Raw genomic sequence first — 24847 nt, 5'->3', positions numbered from 1 at the left:
ATCTTGTTTTGAAGCATATGTAATTTCAGCAAACACTGAATCCCTACTGCACATGGAAGTCACTTGGTTATATGGTAATCTACAGACCATGGACTAGATGAGCTCACTAACATATACACAGATAAGATTAAGGCATTAACTGCACGTAGTGGCATTTTCTTGGTGTCCAGTGACTGATATAATCAGTAAACCCTGATGTGGTAAGATTTTTTAAAACAGGTTTATTGAAGCATACTTATATAATTTACTCAGTTCAGTATATTCAATAACTTTTGTATATTTACCAAATTATGTAAGCATCATTATAAATAAGTTGTAGAACATTTACATCATCATTAGAAGACTCCCCTCATCCAGGCAACTTATACTTTCTGTCTCTGTAATTTCCCTTTTCTGGGCATGTCACTAAATTAAATCATGCAGTATGTGTAGTCTGTGGTATCTTGCTTCTTTCATTTAACATGTCTTTCAGATTTATCCATGTTGTTGAATGTACTTGTTTTTTGTTTTTTGTTTTTTAAATTTCTGATTAATATTGCATTGCATGAATATTCCACATTTCGTTTATCTGTTAATTATTTGGTGGACATTTAGGTTGCTTGCACCTTGACTCTTACCAGGCTGGGAAGAAGTCAATAAAGTACTTTTCTTGTAAGCAGTTCAATACCCAGAACCCACTTTTTCAAAACAAAACAAAAAAACAACAGGCTTGTTGTTTTGCTTAACAGTCCACAGGGAAGAGCACAACAATTGGTTGTCTGATGCCAAATGGTCAGCCCTGAAAACATACATAGTAAGTAACAGACTGAGCAGGTAATATTTAGGTGTGTATATATGTATAAACGTATACATATATGCATGCAATAACAATTAATGAAAGAAGAGAGCATGAATTTGAGAGCAAGTAGGAATGGGGATATGGGGAGGTTTGAAGGGAAGAAAGGGAAGGGAGAAATGTAATTATAATTTTTAAAAAAAATCACAGTACTATGGCTAGTAAACACAGGTAACTCTACATAGCTTGCTGACCAACCAGCCTAGCCTTGTTGGTGAGCTTCAAGCTAGCGAGAGACTATAGCTCAAAAAAAGGTGGGCTGGGCAGTGATGATGCACGCCTTTAATCCTAGCACTCAAGAGGAAGAGGTAGGTGGATCTCTGAGTTCAAGACCAACCTGGTCTGCAGAGCAAGTTCCAAGACAGCCAGGGCTATACCACAGAGAAACCCCATCTCAAAAAAACAAAAACAAACAAACAAACAAAAAACATGGACAACACCTAAGAAATAACAGTCAAGGTTGTCCTCTGGACCACATGGTACAAGTGCGTGTGCACACACAAACAGTCACAGAAAGAGGCGATGGGGGAGATAATGCTACTGTAAACACTTATTTATATTAATGTGTCTTCATTTCGCTAGGGTTGCTGGGTTATGGTAAATTATGTTTAAATTATTTTTAGGAAACTGCTAAACTATTTGCCAAAGTAACCGCATCATTTTTTGTTTCCACCAGCTTTGTATGCGGGTTCTTATTTCTCCACATCCTAACAAATATTTGTTATTGTCCGTCTATTTTTGTTTGTTGTTTATTCACAGGCCTGGAGGTCAAACCAAAGGCTTTGTGCATACTAGGCAAGCACTCTGCTGCTGAGCTGCATACTAGCCCATCTCTGATTTCAGCCATCCTTGTGGTTAGGAAATAGTATTTTATGGTAGTTTTGGTTTGTGTTTACTCGATGACTAGCTGTTAAATGTTTTCATGAGCTTAATAGACCTTTATAGATCTACTTTGGTAAAATATTTATTTCAATCTTTTATCCATTTTTACATTTTATGTTGCTTTTATGTTATTTTTCTTGTTATAAAGGTCTTTGTTTTAATTAAGTGTTTTCAAATGTTTATTTATTAATACAGAATTCAAAGGACACATTATGAGAGTTAATTCTCTGCTTCTTCTATGTGGGTCTCAGGGATTAAACTCAGGTCATCAGATTTAATGGCACATGCCTTTACCCACTGAGCCATCTCACAGGTTCTTGTTATGAATTAAATCTTGATGATGAGCTAAAATTTATCCTGCAGGGATCAAGAAACAACATAGCAGAAATTGGAAAATAACAAAAATTATTGGATGGTATTTTTTGAACATTTAGTTCATGCTGGACATTTTTCTAACTATATGGCCTACTATTAATTCATTTCATCTTTATGACAACTCTATTTTAGATGCAATTTTTAATCCTTTGCTTTAAAGTTGAGGATGTTTGTTCAAAGTCATTCAGCAAGTACTGTAGCTGAAAAGTTTGAAGATGAATGATCTAGTCCTAAAATGACAAGTACCCTGTGGTGATGAGAGAGAATGTGAGAAATACCATGTTATAACCTAGGCTTTTGTTGGGAGTTTCATAGATAATTATAATTATTATAAGTGGAGAACTATAGAATGTATTTAGATATGACAGTAATATACATACTTAGATATGCAGTAATATCCTGCAGAGGAAGGATAGAATAATTGTTCCTTAGTTTTATTTTTAATTTTGTAATTTGAATTAAGAATTTTTGAGCTACTAACATTTAATCCAGGTTTAGATGAGAATTATTTGGATTTCCAGCTTTACTGCTATGATAAAATAGAACTTTTATGAATAATTCCATATCCTTTGTAAAATTAAAAAAAAACAGCACTTTTTTTTTTTTCTGATGAGATAGCATATTTGTAGAATCCCAGCACTTGGGAAGTTGAGATGGGATTGTGAGTTTGAGTTCAGCCTTGGCTACCCAGGGAAACCCTGTCTCAAAACAAAAAAACAAAAAGAGAACTTTTGGGAGACCTAGAGAGATGGCACAGCAATTAAAACACTTGCTGCTCTTGCAGAGGTTCAGTTCCCAGGACCCATGGCTGACAATCAACAGTGACTCCAGTTCTAGAGAATCCAGAGCCTTCTTCTGGCCTCTGTGAACACTACATACATGTGGTGCACAGGCATATATGCAAGCAAACACCATACACAGAAAATAAAAATATATCTTTGTTAAAAAGAGAACCTTTTCACATATATAATCCATTTCAGATTGCACCATACATAGCACTCCTGCATAAATCCAGAATATCTACTTGAAACATATCATTGCAGTATTATTATTAAGGCTTAGAGTTAACTGTTCCTTCTTTTTTTTTTTCCCTAAAGATTATTTCTGTTTATGTATACTGCCCATGGGAGTATGTGTGTGTAGGTACCCAAGGAGACCAGAAGAGAAAGTTGAATTCCCTTCATCAGGATTTGAAGGCAGTTGTCAGCTTCTCCATGTGCATGTTGGGAATGGAACTCTGGTCTTCTTGAAGGGCAGCCATGTTTTTAACTACCTAGACATCTTTCTAGCCATTGAACCTTGTTATTTGGCATATCTTTTATATCATACTGATGAAACCTGTTTCAAGTTAATATATTATTATGACTTATGTTTTAGAATACTGTAGTGAAAGGAACTTACCAAACTGAATTTTATGTACCATGTGTTCATGTTTGTGGCTATTGTGTGTGTTTTCTAGTACACCTGTGCATGCATTTACATGTGTGCCTATAACTGATTTGAACTCAAATCCTAATGTTTATAAGGCAGGCACTTTACCCACTGAGCTATCTCCCCAGCCACTAAAATGAACTTTTATAGCCATATTTATTGTTATTCATTACTACCATAAACTGAGGAATTGTAGTGTTAATTACATGTGATTACAAATGGCACCAGCCAATGTCAAGTTGTTTAGTGTAGCTTATTCATAGTCAATTTGTTATTCTAAAGTAGTCTTTATATCCTTATGTTATCATTTCTTAGATGATACCTATAAAATCAAAAGTCCTTCTAAAGTTAGATGGGTTCACACAAACCAATAATCGCAAACCACGGAAGGCAGGAGGATCACCATAAGTTAAAGACTGGCCTAATCTACATAACAAGTTTCAGGTCGGCCAGGTCTACATAGTGAGACCCTGTTTTGATAGATAAATAAAAAAAAAAAAATCCTAAAGTGTGTAAAGTATACCTTTCTTTGCTGAAATTAGTTTTTAATGTATAATTATTTGGGAGGATATGAAATGTGTACTAACACACACACACACACACACACACACACACACACACACACACCCCTACACCTACACATACACCAATAAAGCCTAGTCTGTGAAGAATTGACAGGTACATTTATTTGGATCTGTGTTAGAGAGTCATCCAGCTGTCATGTGAGTCATTGAGCATTAGATATCCATAGAGCAGTTGTACGATAGAGACATAATAGATTCGTTCCCAAAACCAACAGTTTGATTTCTATGTATTTAACTTTGCTGACTCAGCTTTCTTGTACCTGAAATGACTACCTTACTAGGTATGAAAAGAAGCAATATGACTTGGTGTCTTGCACATAGTAGTAAATACTGGCCATCTTTTTTTTGTTATTTTCACATAAGAGGAGTCTAATTTTCCTTTTTTGTTTTAAGTTTTGTTCCTAATTGCCATAGGAAATACCAGACTATCAAAGATAGAAGAGATGACAAGGATGATGAAACCCTGAGGTACTCACCTTCTTTATGGGACTGATAACTATCAATCCCTTGAGACTTTTTTTACTTTGTTCCAAAAAATAGATCTCATTGCCCTGTTCTTTAGCATTTCAATAAGCCCAAAAGGTGTGTGGAATAAGTAATGGTCAATCCAAGCAACATGACTCCTCCCTATATTTTACTTAGCTTCTGGGGATCAAGAATAGTTCAAGAATAGCCTGGGCAACACCGGGAGACCTGTTTCTGACAGCTCACAGTCTGTGTTCTGAACCAGGATTTTCGATTTCCAACCCTACATACATCTCAATGTGTCTTCCTCCCGTTACCAGAACTAGTAATGACTGTCCTTCAGAATGTTGCCACACATCTTTGAAAAAGCACAGGTCAACATCCGTAAAATGTAGATAAGTATGTACACAGGCAGAAAAAAATGAGGACTGTTTCTCCCTCCAATTTCCTGATGGAAAAGAGAAGAGTCTTTCATCTGTATTTTCCTTGAACTATGAATAACAAGATTTTAGGATATAATAGTAGCAAAACTCTGACATTAAATTTCTGTTGTATCATATTTTACTATAATTCTAGCCAGTATTTCTGATATTTATTTTCATTTTCCACAGGTTAAGTAAATACCCACTTACTTTAGGATTTTTGCACATTTAAATTTTACTTATGCATCTATTTAAAAATTAGTAAAAAATTACCTTAATCTATGGAGCCAGAGAGATGGCCCAGCATTTAAGAGCATTGACTGCTATTGCATAGGACCCAGGTTCAATTCCCAGCATTCACACAGTAGCTCATAGCCACCTGTAACTCCTATTCCAGGGATCTGATACTTTCTTCTGGCCTCCACACAGATCAGACACACAATTCAAACAGACAGACATTTAAGGCAAAACATTCATACAATAAAAGTAAATAAAGATACAAAATTTTAAAATAAGTAAATAAAATTTTTTTAAAAACAAGAGCTTTGATAATTTTCTGATAACTGCCCTAATATATATAAAAGGCAAATATATTGTTGGGGAAATGTACCTGAAATTTTTAAAATTTATCTTTATGTGTATGTATCTGTGTGTATGTATGTATGTATGTGTGTGTATATATATATATATATGAGTATAGGTGCTGAAGAGGCCAGAGAGTGTTGAGTACTATGGAGCTGGAGTTACAGGCAGTTGTGAGCCACCCAGTGTGGGTGCTAGAAACCAAACTCCAGACCTCCTCAAGAGCAGTTTGTACTCTTAACTACTATGCCTTCTCTCCAGCACTACCTGAGGATTATTTTTGTTTGTTTTGTTTTGTTGTTTGAGAGAGGTTTCTCTGTGTAGCCCTGACTGTCCTGGAACTTGCTCTGTAGACCAAACTGGCCTTGAAGTCAGATCCACCTACCTCTGCCTCCTAAGTGTTGGGATTAAAGGCATACTGCACTACTGCCCAGATGAGAATTCTTAACATGAGGGATGGCTCTTTCCTCTGGTGGAAATTTTGTTGCATTTAGCAGTTTCTCATAAGTGACGAAGATAGTTATAAGAGAATTTGTGGGAAGTCCTCCTGTTAAGTAAATAGATACCATCCTCTTAGGTATATGAGGGCACAGTGTCCCAACAATGAAAGGCTGACTTTCAGAGGACAGGTGTTTTCTGGAATTTTCAGTGTTGCTAATCAAGTGTTTAAAGAGGAAGGAGTTCATCCCCAGTAGCCTCCAAAGCTGCTAATCTCTGTGTAGCTGCCTCATATTGACTTTCTGTGACATGAGACCTTGCTTCCCACAGTAGTAGGGCATGTCTTATATTCTCAGTGCTGATTGAAGAAAGACCCTCTGGTCCAACTACGAATTGGTAGAGTTGCAGTGGAAATAACAGTGCTTCTCTCTCTGTTCTCTCTTGTGTTGCAGAGTCGACAATTAGAATCAGAAACTGGTACCACAGAGGAACACAGTCTAAATAAGGAGGCTCGGAAATGGGCCACACGTGTGGCACGTGAGCACAAAACTATTGTTCATCAGCAGCGGGTAAGTATGGTACTGCACCCTGACTGTGTGCAGCTGAAATCAGATTTTAGCTAGATTTAAGAGGTTGGATTTTATTTTTATTTGTGCACCTGCTTATTAAGTGTGCAAGGTAGTTGGTTTGATCACCAATACAGCAAAACTGAACAAACAAACAGCATATACAAATTCCACTGTTATGTTTTCATCTCAAATAAATACTCGAGTGCATTCAAGGAGTCATTACTCAGGTTCTTTGTGTAGTTCTATTTGCAGTGTTGAGAAGTTTGAAAATCCTAGTAGCAGTGCTCTAAGTGTAAGTGTTTACCATTAAACTGTTGGGCATGTGCTTTAAGGAGAGTGAGGTCAGTCTCTGCAGACATGACAAGGTTTGGTACAAGCATTGAGGAATTGCATTGTGGCAATGTCATCCTGTAATCCTAGAACTAGAGAGAGAGAAACTAGAAGATCAGAACTCCAGGCTAGTCACCTAGTGAATTTGAGAATAATGTGAACTTCATAAGACCCTGTTTTAACAACACAAATATACTACATCTATCAATTAAAAATAAAATCAAAGTGACTCTGTCCCCCCTGGGGTTGTATATTGCTTTATCAAGCATGTCCACATTGTCAACTCTACTCACCTGTGAGTTACTTCATCACCATCTGTTAGCAGATGAGCTGTCACAGTGTCACAGTGCTAGTGTTCAAGTTCAAATTTCACTTAATTGTGGCCTTATCATGCAAGCCATACTGAGGAGGCGCCAGCTTATGAGCCATAGAAGGACAGGTCAACTCTGGTGCCATATGCAGTACTGTAGGTCACATTGGAAACCATAGTAAATACAAGGTTCCGTACTGCTGTGGTTTAGGGTACCCACTGAAGTCTTGAAATGCATTGTTTTTGAGATCCAGTTGCATTGTTATTGCATGATTTTGTAAGTTGTTTCCATCAGGGGAAGCTAAGCCAGGGACTCTGTTTTACAACTTTCAGTTTATAAATTAGTTAAATAAAAAGTAAAAGTTTAAAAATGAGTCATGGCTTTAGCCACTGAACCCTTTGGAATTACCTAAATGCTCAAGGAAAGAACACAAGAACAAAAACAGTCATCTTTATTTTCTTTGATAGGTTCTAAATGATCTGGAATGTCATGGAGTTGCTGTATCAGAACAAAGTCGAGCAGAGCTGGAACAGAAAATAGATGAAGCTAGAGAAAATATCCGTAAAGCAGAGGTAAGGACAGCTGCCTGTTATAGCATGTCACTCAGTTCTAGGCACGGTGTCACAGTTTAACATGCATCTTTGAAATTGAGTTTCTACATGGGAATTTTAAGTTGAAGACAACAAACCATCTGTGTCCACAGAGTCATAAGACCTTTTTAGGGTTGTATAGCTATGAAACCTCTCCTACCCGACTCCCGCCCCCCCCCCCAAAAAAAAAGTTCCCACTATGTTACTCTTCTGTAGAAGGGGGAAGTTGAAATGAGAAGCAATGAATTAGTAGTTTACATAGGGTAAGCTTGGGCAATTGGATAAGATTAGAGTCAAGGTAGCAGTAAGAAAATATGGTTATGGAAAGGGGATAAACTGTGATTGGAACCAATTCATTGAGAACTTGTACACACATGTTAAAAACAAATGAAGCAAGAATAAAAATAAAATAAAAGAACCAGATTATGTTCTTGTTAAGGAGGCATAAAGTAGGCTGTTGAACAGGGTGGGCCCCACAGAACCAGAGGAGCTCTGTCAGCACAGAGGTGGAACTTAGTGGAGTCGTAGCCAGTAAGTGGTATATGATGAGTCACAGTGAGAGAAGCAGCACAGATGTATGTCATGAGACCCACCAGGCCAGATCTGAACCAAAGGATGAAGATAGGAAGGAAGCAGACCTGAGTTTGAGATTAGGAAATGTTTTCTTTCTGGTGGCCAAGCATACACCCTATGGAATATCATATAGCGTTGTAAGTAGAGAAAAGAGTCTAGGTGAGGGCTGGCTCAGTCAAGTGCTTGCCATGCAAGCCTGAGAACCTGAGCTCGATCTCTAGCACCCATCTAATACTGGGGAGGTGGGGACAAGTAGATCCCTGAGCTTCTAGGTTCAGTGAGAAGCCTTTTCTTTCTTTCTTTCTTTCTTTCTTTCTTTCTTTCTTTCTTTCTTTCTTTCTTTCTTTCTTTCTTTCTTTCTTTCTTTCTTCCTTCCTTCCTTCCTTCCTTCCTTCCTTCCTTCCTTCCTTCCTTCCTTCCTTCCTTCCTTCCTTCCTTCCTTTCTTTTTTTTTTTTTTTTTTTTTTCCCGAGACAGGGTTTCTCTATGTAGTTTTGGTGCCTGTCCTGGATATCGCTCTGTAGACCAGGCTGGCCTTGAACTCACAGAGATCTGCCTGGCTCTGCCTCCCAAGTGCTGGGATTAAAGGCGTGCACCACCACTGCCCAACCAAGAGGCCTTTTTAAAAAAATAATGGTAATAATGCATATGTGTGTTGTGGTGCTTGCCTTTAACCCAGTACTCGGGAGGCAGAGGGAGGCAGATATCTATGAGTTCAAGGCCAGCCTGGTCTTCATACTGAGTTCCAGACCAGCTAGGACTACAGAGTGAAACCTTGCCTCAAAATAATAACAACAACAATAATAATGTAGAGCTAAATCAAGGAAGATACCCAACATTGACCTCTGACCTCCATGTGTATACCCCATATAACGAATGCACACACACGAACACATACATACATAATATAACACACAGATTCTGAAACAACATCTTTAGGGCATCTGAATAAGGAATTCTTGTACTAGTTGAGGGTTCATCTAAACTAGTGACTTTTTTTATATTCTTTTAAAAGTTTTCAGAAAATGGTTCAGTAGTTGGATAATAGAGAGGTAGTGTATGTAAGCACAGGGAATGTAAGCAGTTTTTGAGCACTGTCCCATGGAGGTGCTCTGAGTTAGAATAGACATGCCATTTGTTCTTGTACCCTCCTCTACGTTATTCCTGGCACAGTCTGAACCTCAAGCTTCCATAGAGAGGAGAGCAATGTGTGCAATGAATAACCTTTTTCCTCTCTAAACCCAGAGTCCCAAGGAAACCTCTACAAGGTGTTGGCCAAATACTGTTGGCAGGCAGTTGCTGAGCGGTAAACACTGGCTTGTGGTGAAAGAGTTGTCCTTGTTCCTATCCACACTGGATGAAAACATTAGTGAAACAGGAATGACTATTTTAAGACAAGTCTCAAAACTTTTCTGAAGGGATGTCTTTATATTTTCCATTTCCAGACTCCACCATGGTGTCACTGTCTAGTATCTTAACTCCACCAAGCTGCTCCACTTCACCCTTAGTGTAGCAGTAATAGGTCACAGTCTTCATTTAGATTGAGTGACCTACTATCCCTTTCAGTATGCCAAACTCGCTATTTGTTAGTTTAAAACTAAAAATATGAAGTGAGAGTTTTACAACAGAATGTCTTACCTCTCTTGACACAGGCAGTTAAGTCTATAATCTCAAAGATAATTTTCTTACTAAAAATATAGAACCATGATATCATAGCCATTATCTTAGTTTTAAATATCTGTGAAATTGTCTTCAAATGAGCTCTCACTTAGTTTCTACTTATTGGATAGTCAAAAATAGCCATGCTAAAATTAGTTAGCAGATATGAGGACATATTTTATTAGGGCAACAATTGAAGGATTGTCCTATTGAAGTTTTTGGATAGACTAGATCACTGAACTCTTCAGAGAAACTGACTAATCAATCCACTGTTTTTCCTTTTCCTAACTCGTATTGTTATTTGCATTGTTTTGTTGTTGTTGTTTATTATAAATACTTTTCCAAAAGAGAAAAACAGTGATTAAAATTTTATCATATTCTTCATGCTTTCTTTGTAATTCCTACCAGCATGATTGGTTCCCTCCCTTGTTAATCAATCTGCTTTGTCTAGTCTCTTTTCTATGTGGTTCCATGCCATTTTTATTGCTAATTAGAATAAGAGCTGTTGTATACTCTGTAATAGATGAAAGAAACTTTTTCAGTGAGAAGAAACTAAAAGTTTAAATACAGAAAATAAGGATTGTGTAGTGATTGATTAATTCTTAAGTGGCTGGTTAATTTGAGGCAAAGTCATATTGATTAATTCAGCTATTTAATGAGTGCTTCCTATGTGCCAGATGCTTATAAAATGATTAACATCTCACAATAAGCCATTATTACATTGTTATCATTTCTACAATTCTCACAAGAATATTTACATTAGCCATGGTATTCTCATCAGCTTCTAATTAAAAATTACAATGAACTGGGCATAGTGTTGCACACCTTTAAGCCCAGCACTGGAGAGGCAGAGGCAAGCGGACTATCTGTGAGTTCCAGCCTGGTCTACAGAGTTAAGTTCTAGGACGGCCAGTGCTACACCAAGAAATCTTGTCTCACAAACAACAACAACAATAAAAAAATTAGAATGAGACAATTGTTTGAATAATACATTAGTAATCATATTTTTATCCTGTTTTTTTTAAGTATTTAAATTTTTTGTAATGCCTTTTGTCACCCACAAACACACATTAATTATCTGATACATAATTGCAAATTAATAATTGAGTGTTATAGCATTAAGATATTAAATGTAATTTCCTATAAATATATACATTAAATATATATAATATACAGATATTTGTAAAAGAAAATGAGAAAGGAATTAAAACACCTCACTACAAAAATGAAAACCAACTTTGGGCTAGAGAGATGTCTCAGCAGTTAAGAGTACTTACTGCTCTTGCAGGGGACCCAGGTTGCTTCCCACCACCCTCATGAGGGCACACAGTCACTTATAGCTCTGATTCCAGGGAATCTGTTGCCCTCCTCTGGCCTCCAGAGGCTCCTGCATGCATATAGTGGATATAAGCTCACAAAGACAAACAACTCTCTCACACACACAATTACATAGTAAGTAAACCTTTAAAAATAAAAACTAAACTCCAAAGAAGACAGTACTTCAGGAAGGGAGGAATAAAAAGCTATCAGCATATACAAAACAAATGCAAGCTGACAGAAGTAATCCTTCTGTATTATTAATGACTTTAAATATAAGTGTATTAAATTCTCTAACTAAAAGACAAATCAGCAGAATAGATTTTTTAAAAATGATACAGGGACTAGAATCAAGAGCACTTGCTGCTGTTGCAGAAAACCTGGATTGGGTTCACAACACCCACATGGTAGCTTACAACTCTCTGTAACTCCACATCCAGGGAATCCAATGCCCTCTTCTGACATCCGTGAGGACTAGGCATACATATGGTGCACATATATACATCCAGGCAAAACATTTATACACATAAAATTTAAATAAAATCTTTTGAAAATATGACTCAACCATATGTTGTCTATTGGAAAAATACTTTAAATCTAAAGACAAAAATAGTATTCCATGCAAATAATAACCAGAGGATGACAGTCACAAGTACTGCATGGTTGTACCCAAAACAGTTGAATTCATGGAGACAGAAATCAAATTATAGTTATCAGGACTGTGGAAGGGGAATGGGAAACTGTTATTTGGTGCATAGAATTTTAGGTTTTTTTAAAAATATTTTTAAATGTTTATTTATGTATATGAGTATGTTTTTTCTACATGTACATCTATATACTAGAAGAAGGCATCGGCTCCCATTATAGAAAGTTGTGAGCTGCCATGTGGGTGCTAGGAGTTGAACTCAAGACCTCTGGAAGAGCAGCCAGTGCTCTGAACCACTGAGCCACCTCTCCAGACCTTAGTTTAGTTGTATCTGACGCAAGCAATCAGGAAGTAGATGGTGTAATTGTTGCACAACAGTGTTAATATATTTAATACCCACTAAACTGTATATTTAAAATAGTATACATATATACATATATGCATGTAATAATAATGAAAAAGATGCTGTGGCTGATGTAATTATAATTAATGAAGAAAGATGCTGTGGCTGTTAAAGAGAGCAAGGAGGAATCTATAGGGAGGAATTGGAGAAAGAAAGGTGTGGAGAGAAATGTTGTAATTATAGTATAATCTCAAGAATAGGAGAAAAATAGTTATCATAGAAAATTTTATTCTATATGCCATAATAAAATATGTCTATAATCCTTGCAGTTGGAAAAGGCATTAGGATCAGAAGTTCAAGGCTGCAATTTTGAGGCTAGTTGTGCTATGTGAGACCCTGTGTCAGTCAATCAATAAATAAATCTTACTGTAAACTAGACTACTTAATGTTGAGGAAATAAAATACACTTGTTTCTCTGCATTAGTGGTCAAATGACATACATTTATAATTTCCATAAGTGTATGTGTGTGTGTGTGTGTGTGTGTGTGTGTGTGTGTGTGTGCGCGCGCGCGCACGCGTGCTCGTTTTTGTCATTTTGAGTACTTTCCTATGGTTTAGGAACAAAGGCCAGAAAGTAGACAATCACTCTCCATCTTGAATTTGGCACAGAACAACTCTTTATTCTCAAGCTCTAGTGTTTCCGGCAGCTTCATCATGATTTAATTTAAAATCAAAAGGACTGTTTGTTAATAGTCACTAGTGGCAGCCAAGTCAAAAACAAAGCTCTTGAAGCTTCCGCTGGAAAATGTTAATATTACTAAAAAGAAATATTATTAAGCATTATTATTTAAAAGAAATACTTTATGTCAGTGTCATTGAATGGCAGTCTTTCAAGATTAATTTCACCTAAAGTTCTAAGGAAAAGTATCTCCTTGGAAGAGCAGTATAAGTGCTTTTGTGTAGGAATTCATTCAGAGATGATTACTAAACATGTGTTAGGAGAATAGCTTTGAATGTCTGTGTCCAGTGCTAAAGGAGGCTCAGTTATGTCCTAAAAGTAAAGAGCTAAACAGCTAGGTGTTTAACGCCTTCCACATTATGACTAGATCTACACAGAGTGCTTTAGGAATAGAGGGAAGGGTATGATGTGCTGCTGCCCAAGAAAGGAGAATCATTAGAACAGCCTTCACAGAAGGGATGTTTTAACTGACCCTCAGAAGATAAGCAGCCATCCTAAAGCATGTAAGGACTGGTGTCAACCAAGCAGGTGGGATTGTGATGTACTGGAGGAGTGTGTAATGATGTGAACCATAGGAGACCATGAGAAGACAGAAAAGAATAGTTCAGAGTGCAAAGTCCAGAGTTGGAGCTGGAGAGATGGCTCAGTGGCTGAGAGTACTTACTTTGCTTACAGAGAACCCGGGTTCAATCTCAGCATCCACATGTTATCTCACAACCATCTGTATCTAGTTCCAGGGGATCTAATGTTTCTTTTAACTTCTTCAGGCTCCTGCACTCATATGGTGTACATACGTATACTAAGTAAATAAATGTGTTTTGTTTTCTTTTAAGAATAAAACAGTAAAAGGCGAAAGATTTATACGATCTGAAGAGACACCAGAGTATGGAGAGATGGCTCAGAGGTTAAGAGCACTGACTGCTCTTCCAGAGGTCCTGAGTTCAATTCCCAGCAACCACATGGTGGCTCACAACCATCTGTAATGAGATCTGGTGCCCTCTTCTGGCCTGCAGTCATACATGCTGTATACATAATAAATAAATAAATCTTTAAAAAAAAAAAAAAAAAAAAAAAAGAATAAAACAGTCCTAGTCAAAGTCATAGCATTTTAAAACAAGGGATAACATGATTAGAATTTGTTTAGAAGACTACTGAAGATGCTGGATTTCAAAATGTTCTAAGCCCTATTCTTGGAGCATTCTCATCTCTTCCTAGTCATGGTCTGTTTTATGTGTCGTCAGTTCTGTGTTCTTGCAGTGCAAAGTGCAGCAGGTGTGACTGAGTGATAGAGCGCATGCATCACATGCACAAGGAGGAGGCCCAGATTCCTATTGTTGTGTTCATGTTCTCTCTCTGTCCTGTAGGTGAAAAATTAGTATACAACAGTTGCTGGTAAATATCAAGTTGTTAATAAGTTGGAAATAATTTAATCAGTGTGAAGGGAAATTGCTTTGGTCTTCAACCTTATTTGTTTCATGTTTTTTTTTTTTAAGATAATTAAATTGAAAGCTGAAGCCCGGTTAGAGCTACTAAAGCAGATTGGGTTTCTGTGGACACGTGGCTGAAGAGCGCCATGAACCAAGTAATGGAGGAACTAGAAAATGAGCGTGGGCCCGCCCTCCAGCCGTGACCAGCAACGGCACTCTACATTCGGTATGGTTTCTTTTCTTGGATTTCATGGACTGACTGTTATTTGCTCTATAGCCAAACTTGGTGAAAATTTAAAAAAAATATTAGGAGGTTGTTTCTGTCACTTCATTTAAACTTAATATAGGTAAAAGAAGAGGGAGAAAAAAACAAGTGTATTAGTGTTTTGTTTTTTAATACAGTAAAGAATACTTTGCCAACAATTGGGCTGTTAGTGTCTGAACACCAAACCCATTATTCCAGTTAAAGGTAAATAGCATTTTAATTGAAAGTAGAAGAGAAAACCTAGTGTTTCTGAAGTTCCCAGAGGTCTAGTGACATGACATGAACATTGGGAGAGTTATAAAATGTCTTTTTAAAATGTAGGGTCAGAGGTAGAGAAATATGTTAGTAAAGTGCTTATCATGCAAGTATGGTGATGTGAGTTCAAGCTCCAGAACTTATGTAACATAGCCAGACTTGGTGTCACATGTTTGTGATTCCTGTGCTGGGAAGATAGAGACTGACAGATCCTGGGGCTCCCTGGCCAGCCAGTGGAGCTAGCCTAATGGTAAGTTCCTAGCCAACAAGAGACCCGGTCTCAAAAAACATGGTGGGTGGTGCCTAAGAAATAATATCCAGGGCTGACCTCTGGCCTCCACATGCATGTGAATACGAATGTATACTCACACATAAAACACATACAAGGCTCTGGCCGGAGAGATGGCTCAGAGGTTGAGAGCACTGACTGTGTTTCCAGAGGACCCGGGTTCAACTTCTAGCACCCACATTAGGCAGCTCACACCTGCCTGTAACTCCAAGATCTGACATCCTCACACAGACATACATGCAGGCAAAACACCAATGCACATAAAATAAAAATAAATTAAAAAACAAAAAACACACAGACACATACAAGGCTCAGTCTAACACAGGTTCAGTTTAAAGGTGAATTCAGTTACCAGGGCAGAGCTAGAACCCAATGCAAGTAGGGTTTGACAGGTAATAACCAGCACACAGCTTGTTTTCTTCATAGAACTTACAGTGTCTGTTTCTCTTTTTTGTTTTCTTTTATTGTCTGTCATCCTCTCTGGAATATAATGGCCATGTCTTCTGGCTCTGCTGCACACAGCAAAGTACCATGGTACAGTAGATACGTAGTGTTTGTTGAAGGAAGACCTGAGTGGATGAATGGAAGGATGCAATAGTGGTAAATAAAAAGCCAGCTTTGTTCACGATGCCTCTAATATTTGTGCCCTGCAGATGTTAGGTAACCTTGTTACATAAACTGGCCAGTTTTAAAAAACATTCCTAGAAGTTTTGTCACATTTTCCACATAACATTCTGATTTCCTAATGGGAATACATTTATATATTTAAAAAGACTATATGGGGGGTTATGGTATAAGAAAAAAACAATCTATTGAAAGTTTATTTTATTCCATTACTAGTGGTAAGCTGGCTTGTGGGGTTGGAAATCATGCACATCATATACTTGACTTTTAGGTTAGAAGAGCTTGTCCGTATGTCATGGAGCATCTTCCTATTACATCTTTAAATTTCTCATCTACCTCAGGTGGTTCTGTTTTACAGTTTATGGTAACATCAGGTTTGAGGCACAAACTTCTTTGTGCTCTGTAGCAGCCCTGCTTTCAATCAGTCAAAATGACTATGCTTGAGTCAGCACCTTTTGAGGATGAATTACGTTGAGCAGGCATATATCCTCACCTTTGGCTTTCTTCCTAGGCATATTAGAGGTGAATGGGACTTGGTCTTTCTTCAGTGTTTAGCTGCTGGGAGAACCAGCAGACCTTTATAGATCTTAGTGGTATTTGACAGTATGTGACTAGGTCTGTCCGTGGCAAACTTCAGGTCATTTATGTCAAATTCATCAGCACACCTTGCAAAAAAAAAAAATCACTCCTTTCTGGATTTCTTAGGGAATGTTAGGTTAACCAACTCTTATGATCTCCTCTAACCCTAGAATTTTTTATTCTGTGACAGACTATCAGAAAACCTCAGTACTAGTTCCAGAAGAGTTTGCCCATAAAGAAATGTCATCTGGCCGGGCGGTGGTGGCGCATGCCCTTTAATCCCAGCACTCGGGAGGCAGAGCCAGGTGGATCTCTGTGAGTTCGAGGCCAGCCTGGGCTACCAAGTGAGTTCCAGGAAAGGCGCAAAGCTACACAGAGAAACCCTGTCTCGAAAAACCAAAAAAAAAAAAAAAGAAATGTCATCTGAAGTAGGCCTTGATGGACTTTAATAAGAGCTAAATAGAAGCTGTGCTTATGAGTCTGAAGGAAGCGACTAAATGAAATGTGCATAGGGGCTTCTAGACATCAGCTCATCAGGAAGTGTCAGCCCCTTGGAAAGCAGTACTTTGCAATCTTGTCCCACCTTTCCTACCCTCTAGCCAGTCTTACAGAACCTGTATTCCCCTTTTCAGCTTAAGAGGTTATATTTTATGGAAGATCTATCAGCTGTATTACTAAAGGAAACCTTAAGTCATAAAATAGCTTAAAGAGGTCCCAATATTTATTTAACCTTTTTCTTAAGTAACACTGAAATGATTCAGAGAATTTTGTACCCCTTCAAACTGACAACTAGCTGGCTGAGGAACATGAGGCTGAAATACACATTCTGGCCACCAAATATTTTCTTCCATTGTAGATGCCAACAAAAGCATTAGTCATCTGGGGAACATGATGACTATCATAGACATTAACAGTATAGCTAAAGAGTGTCTCATGGAAGGTAAATGTTACTAAACTACATAATTTGTCTTAGAGAACCATACTTAGATGATAACTCTTCCTCCTGTCTCATGCTGTTATATAGAATATAGGATTAGGAGGAAGAAAGAAAAGAATCCCAGAATGTGGTGACGCATTTAAAAGAGCTACAGGGCATGGTGGTACGCATCTTTTGATCCCAGCACTCAGGTGACAGTTGCAGATGGATCTCCTGAGTTCAAGGCTGACCTTCAGCCTGGACTACATAGGCAGGACATCCAGGACTACATAATCAGACCCAGTTTGAGAGAGGGAGTAGGGGACAGAGAGATACTTAGTTGTTGAGTAACTAGAGCCTACCCGTGAATGGATTACTGCCAGTGACATCATGAACCACTGAATCACTCATTCCTCTCTTCTCTTATTGTCCTGCCTTCTCTCATTTAAACCCATAACTCAGTTTAGAGCCTCGCCCTTAAAATTACATAAACAAATAATAAGGAAGACTAATAGACTAATTTTGCTTAATTTTTTCAGTCTAATGTTCCTTGTCACTGGATAATCTTCATAATCCTCCTTTTAGAGTCTCTATGGTCATTCTATGTAACATTTGGGAATATATACAATTGTTCATTCTTAATAAATATGGCTTTTACATACATGGATTTAACCAACACAAATATGAAATGTTTGGTTTTTTTTAATTGCATTAGTACTGAAAATTGAGACTTTGATCAGTATACCTTAAGCATGTATACAATATTGCAACTATTTCTATAGCATTTACAGTCTGTTAGATGTGCATAGGTAATATTTAATACTACACCATTTTATGTAAGGGACCTGATCTCATCCATGGAATTGGTTTCCACAAGGGATCCTCAATAGACTCCTCATTGGATACTAAGAAACAACTAAATTTCTTTTTTTCAATTTTAGGGTTGTTTTCTGTACAGATTCCCAAAGCGTGAGATTTTTATTCTTTCTAGTCTCCCTTTTTCCTAGATTTTCTGATTATAACTGACACTGTCTGCATGACTTCCCTCAACAGTTATACTAAGTGATCTGACAGTCTGCTTTGCTGTGCAGTCTCCCTAAGGATCTGACATTTGCAGAATTGCAGAGAAATAAATCCTGACTCCAGTCATCTTGAAGACTGTGCTGATTAATGTGGTTGAAAGGCAAGGAGACTAATATGCTTAACCTTTACTCTCCAACTGCCTAATAGTCCTTGCAGTCAAATAGAATTTGTTTTTAAAATACGAAAAACCTGTTTGTGGGCTTGAACTAATCCCAATTAAAAGAAAGAATGGATTTCTATAATGAAACAAATAGAAATTGTTAAAAAGAATATCCTTGCAAAAAAGCTTCAATTGCTTTCATATTTATAGTACCTTCAAAGGGACGGCAGTCTTTTTTATATTGAAACTAGTAAGTTCCATGCTCTAAAAAGCCCAAGCTTCTGGTGAAATTGACATTTCAAATTCTGGTAAGATCAGTTTAGTTTACTGCTTTCAGCCAGTCCTTCTCATGAGACCCTTTGCTGAGTGTTGACTATATCTAAGTAATATCTACAGTTGAGAGAACTTGTCTCACTTGCCATTAGCCAAGACCAAAAAGGGAGTGGGACTGAAAATCCCACTGAGAGAAGTCTATCCAGCTGTATTATTACAATTTGTTGACTTGCAGCATAGCTGTAATACACTGTTAATCCCACTAATAGGCATATATACAGAGGAAAGTACCTGTCACCAAGCTTGGTGACCTCAGTGATACCTGGGACCCATATGGTAGAAGGAGAAAACTGACTTCTGAAATTGCCCTCTGACCACTATATGCACACATACACAACACACACCCAAAAAAATATGGTAATTTTTAAAACATTGAACTCCTAGAGGTAGAATTGAATAGTGTTTCCCTGAGGCTTGGATGGTTAGGAAGCAAGGGTGATGAGCACTGGTCAAAGGATACCTAACTGTAATAAGATCAGAAAACTGAAACTCAAGAGATCTGTTGTGCCACAAATCACTATAGTAGAGGTCTGGGGAGAGGGCTCGGTGGTTAAAAGCATATAGTGCTCTTCCTGAGGACCTGAGTTCAATTCCCAGCATGCAGCAGCCTGTAACCCCAGCTCTGGGGGAATCTCTGACCTCTGGGTACTTGCATTCATGTGCATATATCCCCTACACATGCATACACATAATTAAAATAATATAAATCTCTTTTTAAAAATCCCTATAGTTACCAGTGGTGATGTGTTTACTGTATTTTTCCCAATGCTGGGAGAAATACTGCCAATGTTTGTTATCATAGTCTTGAAAAAAAATAGTAAGAAAAGCAGATGCTATGTGATCTCATCACAGAAATGTGTGGTTAAATAAAGTGTGCATGTGCATCTGAAATCACTTGAATGTCCAACAAAGAAGAAGATGAACTAGATAGGTTGGTACACATAATCTCAGCTACTTGAGAGGTTAAGGGAGAAGGGATTTGAGGCTAGCCTGAGCAGCCAAAACAAAATAAATACACAAAAAAGGTAGTGATATTTCCTTTAAGTAATGGAATAATATGTAAATGTTACCAATATTATTGTTAACAATATTTATTTTATGTGTAATGAAAGTTTTTAGGAAATTACTAATTCACATTTGTAAAAACTTAATTTGGGGGGAGTTTTTTTGGTTTTTGGTTTTTTGACACTGGGTTTCTCTGTGTAGCCCTGGATGTCCTAAAACTCACTGTGTAGACCAGGCTAGCCTCAAACTCAGAGATCTACCTGCCTCTGCTTCCCAAGTGTTGGGATTAAAGGCATGTGCCACTACTGCCCAGCTAAAACTCAATGTTTTATCCATTTTGACTTCAATGGAATACAAAAATTAGTTTCTTCTTTTTAAAAGTATGCTGGAGATGTAGCTAGATTGTTAGAACACTTGCCTAACATGCATGAACTCCTGGGTTCAATCCCCAGTACCACCTAAACCAAATGTGGTGGCATATACCTATAATCCTAGCACTTAGGAAATAGAGGCAAGAGAATCAAAAGTTCTAGGTCATTCTCAGCTACATAGTGAATTTGTGACCAACCTGGGCTACATGAGAGCCTTTCTCAAAAATAATTAAAATAGCGATAATACTACTAAAGTTCTGTGACAGTTTCTTACCCATAGTCATGTCAAAAAATATTCATCTCATCCTCAAGATAAGCACTTTCCCCCCATTTTATCATCTAAGCTTAAATCACCACTAAAAGCAAGGAGTAGGGCTCGAGTGTTAGTTATGTCAGATGTATTTGTACATTATCTACATGAGAACAGTTAGTTAATATGTTACTCTGAGTGTGTTTACAGATGAACTGATAGGCTTGGGAGACTCAGTATCTCCTTAAAGTCTGAGTGAGAAGAGGTGACATTTGAACCCAGAGGTGTCTGCCTCTACAGCCCTCAGACCTCATGCCCTTACTCTATGGGGTTTCTCTGTGTTCGTCTAGTCTCTGTCGTTTTAATACTGTGTAGGTCTTTTTTTTTTTTTAAAGTATCATTGGGTGTTTTATTTCCAGTGCCATTAGTGATTGTGTTAAATCTTTGTGTACTGTGTGACCAGTTGACATATAGCTTAATATTTCAGCAGCTTTATTGAAGGTTGAAAAACATACATTCAATTGCACATGTTTAATGTATACATTCTGATATGTTTTGACATATGTGGGCACTAGTAAAAGAATTGCAGTTATGACAATAAGCGTATTTATTATTCTCTCAAATTTTCCTCATTCTCTTTTGTAATCTCATTCATTTTCTATTCCTCAGTTAACCACAGATCTACTTCCTGGCACTTTAGGTTAGTTTGTATTCTGGATTTATATAAAGAGAATCATATCTACTCTTCTGCATGGAACTTTGAAAGCTCAGTGTGATGATATTGAGGATCACACATTATTACTGTGTGTTAACAGTTCATTTGTTTTCATTACTGAGCAATATTGCATTGTATAGCTGTAGATGTCTACTATCCTTCTACTCGTTGTGGACATTTGGTTGTTCTGGGCTATTTTTTATTATTGTTACTTATCATAATTTTATAAGTCTTGAATTTGGGTAGGATAAATACTACTAACATATGCTTTTGACTAGGATATATAATGGGTATATATTTAGTGTTTTAAGAAACATCCTGGTGACACGGGTCTATGATTCAGCTACTTGCAGGCTGAGGCAGAAAGATCACAAGTTCAAGATCTAGACTACTGAGTGAGTTCAAGGCCAGCCTGTGCAACTTACTGAAACCCTATCTCAAAATTAAAAATTTAAAAAGTGCTGGGAAAAGGCTGACTTTCTGAGACAGGATCTCCATTTATAGCCCAGACTGGCCTAGAACTCACTATGTAAACCAGGCTGACCTTGAATGGTCTACCTTCCTCTGTTGGGTTTGCTGATGCTGACACTGTGTCCAGCCAGAGGCTGTTCTCCTTTTAATAGACTGATAATTTAGCTTGGGTTTTGTTGTTACTGTAAAAAAAAAAAAAAAAAATGGTTCAATCCAAATTACTGAAGGTCCTGGTATGAAGTTGTTTATGATGTTGTGATATCTGCTCATCTGGAGCATCTGTAGGTATGCCAGTCACCACTCTGTTTCTGTTGGTTTTGTCTCCTGTTTTTTGTGGTCATTTGTTTCTAATAGTGGTCCATCAGATAGATGGCTCTCCGCCATGAGCAAACTTTGGGTTTCATTTGTTGTTGTTTCCTGTTTTAGTAATTTCTGCTTAGATTTTAATTATTTCCTTTCTTCTGTTTAATTTGCATTTAATTTGTTCTTTTATGACTTTTTCAGGTAGAGGCTGGGATATTGATTTTAGACATTTTCCCCTTTGTTGTGGAGGCATTTGGTAAACATTCCTTCTACATATTACTTTAGGTTCTTTGCATGGTTCTGCTAATGTGTTATCATTCAGTTCAAGATACTTTCTGACTGGCTTTTCAGTGTCTTCACTGAGTGGTAACTTACTTAGAAGTATGTTGTTGAGTTTCCAAATTTTGGGGAGGCTTTCCAGATACATTTCTGCCTTTGATTTCTAATTTAGTTACACTGTAGATCAGTAACATACTTCAGTTCTTTGAAATTTACTGAGACTTCTTTTGTGACCCCGTATGTGATATATAAGAGTGTGCATTCTGCTGCTGTTGGGTACTGTGTTCTACAAATGCAGTTACATCGAGTTGGTGGCATTGCCCGTGTGTTCCATACTCTTACTGATGCTCTGTGAGCCCCCACCTGATGTGCTATGCCTTAGGGGAAACAGGAGTCATTTCCAAACCTGTGTGAGCTCTAGAGATAATTTTCTCTGATCCTTCTAGGTGGTTCTATTCTAGCCTCAGCTACTTTATTCATACTCATATACTAAGCACTTCTCAGCTGAAGACTTGAGGCCTCTGCAAATTTCCTCTGCAAGGATCTCTTTCTGCTCTCCTTGTTACTTCGGTCTGAACTCTAGCCGCCTTGGCCTTCATGAACTCCCAGTTCCACTCCTCAGTTCACAGGGCACACCGTCCTCAGCCTGGAAACTTTTTCTGACAGTAAGTTGAGCAAATTGTTTCCATTCCCCAGACACCACTGTCTTGTTGCTTGGTGGCCTGTGTCTTGAAAACTTTCATATATTTTGACCATATTTTTTATGTTATTACATTTATTTACTGGGAGTGGGGCATGCCATGTTTATCAAGTAGAGGTCAAAGGACAACTTGCAAGAGTCCTTGGTTTACTCCTCCACCATGAGGTCAGGGATTGAATTGAGTTGAAGCTTGGTGGCAACACCTTTACCCGTGGAGCCGTCTTACAGACCCACGGCCAGTTTTTTCAATCTGGTTCCTAGTATTCCATCTTGCTTTGAAACAGACATTTATATCTTATTACTTAGGCAGTTTTTAGAGTAAGGTTCTCTGCTCTGTGGTCACTTCTCTGTCCAAGTAGAGTTCAGAGGTTCTGGTCACTTTCTGCTAGTAGCTGCTTCCCCTGTATTAGGTGTCAGCAAATTCCTCATCTGATTCTCTGTGCCTCTTAAAACCAGCAAAAGATAATGACTTACTAAGTGCCTCTCATTTGCCAAGTGAGTGTTAAAGGTTTAAAATGTATTGCCTCCTTTAATCCTTATGATAGCCCTGTGAAAAAAGTAGTCTTCATTAACAACATGAGGTCACTGAAGTTTAGAAACCAAATGAGTTGCCTAGAGTCACACACCGCAAGTGCTTGATATAGTCAGTATTCACATCCAATCTGTCAGACCGAGGCTCATTGTTTCCCTCCCTATGACACCATAGAGCTGAAGGTACTGAGTGCCAAGAGACAGCCACTACAAAAACTAATTCCCACAGGGTTCTTCTCACCGCCCTTGCAGAAAGAGTAAGCATTTTACAACAATTAAGGAAGGAAACATGTAAGTATGGCTAAAAAGAAAGAAAGAAGGGTTGAGAGTGTAGTCCTTAAGATAAGAGACAAAGGAAGACTGAGATTTTAGAAATGCTGAGTCAAGAAAACATGAGAACAATGAAGAGGATGGAGGGAGGAAGGAAGAAATTAGTCTTAGATGTTGTGCTTTAGAAAGCTACTAGAGCCAAGCAAAGCATCTGACAGTGGCTCCTATTGTCACTAAAGCCTTCTAGTCCTTTCTGTGAGAATAAAATGTGAACTAAAAACAGAGGATGCAAAAGGAATATTTAGTATCAGCCCATGCTGGCAAGATAAAGTGCTCTGGACTGATTCCCAGTACCAAAGCACATTACATGTTAACATTCTGTATATATTTTTGGAAACTTGTTCTAACCCCATTTTTATAAATGTCTGAGTATTTTGTGTAATACACTAAAATGTCTGTAACTTTTCCTAGAGTGTGAAAGCAAGTTCTTCTGAATATATAAAATATGTTTAAGAGGCTAGAGAGATGGCCCAGTGGTTAAGAATGTTTGTTCTGCTCTTGCAGAGGACCTAGTTCCAAGCACCACAACAGGTGGCTAGCAACCACCTGTAACTCAGGCTTCAGGGGATCTGATGTCTCTGTCCTCTGTCTGGTACACACATATAAACACACACACACACACACACACACACACACACACACACACACACAATTAAAAATAAAATCTTTAAAAAAAAAAAAAAAAAAAAAGAAGGGGGGAAAGCTCTGATTGGCCATGGTAGCCCTTACCTGTAATCTGAGTAGTCAAAAGGAAGAAGCAAAGAATTCCAAGTTTGAGACAAGCCTGAGATACATAAATTTCAGGCCAGTCTGGGATACATATTGAGACTCTGTATCAAATAAACAACCAAATGAAAATGGTAAAACTCTGTACCTAGTAAACAATAACTCCTATGAGCTACCTTCAATCCCAACAAATGTTGTGTAACTT

At 37.7% G+C, this 24847-nt stretch overlaps 1 protein-coding gene across 1 annotated transcript in view; it reads left to right on the top strand.

The window, feature by feature from the left end:
- Positions 1–24847, top strand: part of Fchsd2 (FCH and double SH3 domains 2) — a 218493-nt gene that overhangs the window by 179494 nt on the left and 14152 nt on the right. Inside the window, 5 exon segments of the mRNA XM_028856701.2 lie at positions 6467–6583; positions 7692–7796; positions 14584–14632; positions 14635–14694; positions 14697–14743. Of these exon segments, the coding sequence (XP_028712534.1) occupies positions 6467–6583; positions 7692–7796; positions 14584–14632; positions 14635–14694; positions 14697–14743 (378 nt within the window).

Source organism: Peromyscus leucopus, chromosome 1 (genome assembly GCF_004664715.2).
Source record: "Peromyscus leucopus breed LL Stock chromosome 1, UCI_PerLeu_2.1, whole genome shotgun sequence".
Classification (NCBI taxonomy): Eukaryota; Metazoa; Chordata; class Mammalia; order Rodentia; family Cricetidae; genus Peromyscus; species Peromyscus leucopus.
This window is presented reverse-complemented; position numbering and strand designations above follow the sequence as displayed.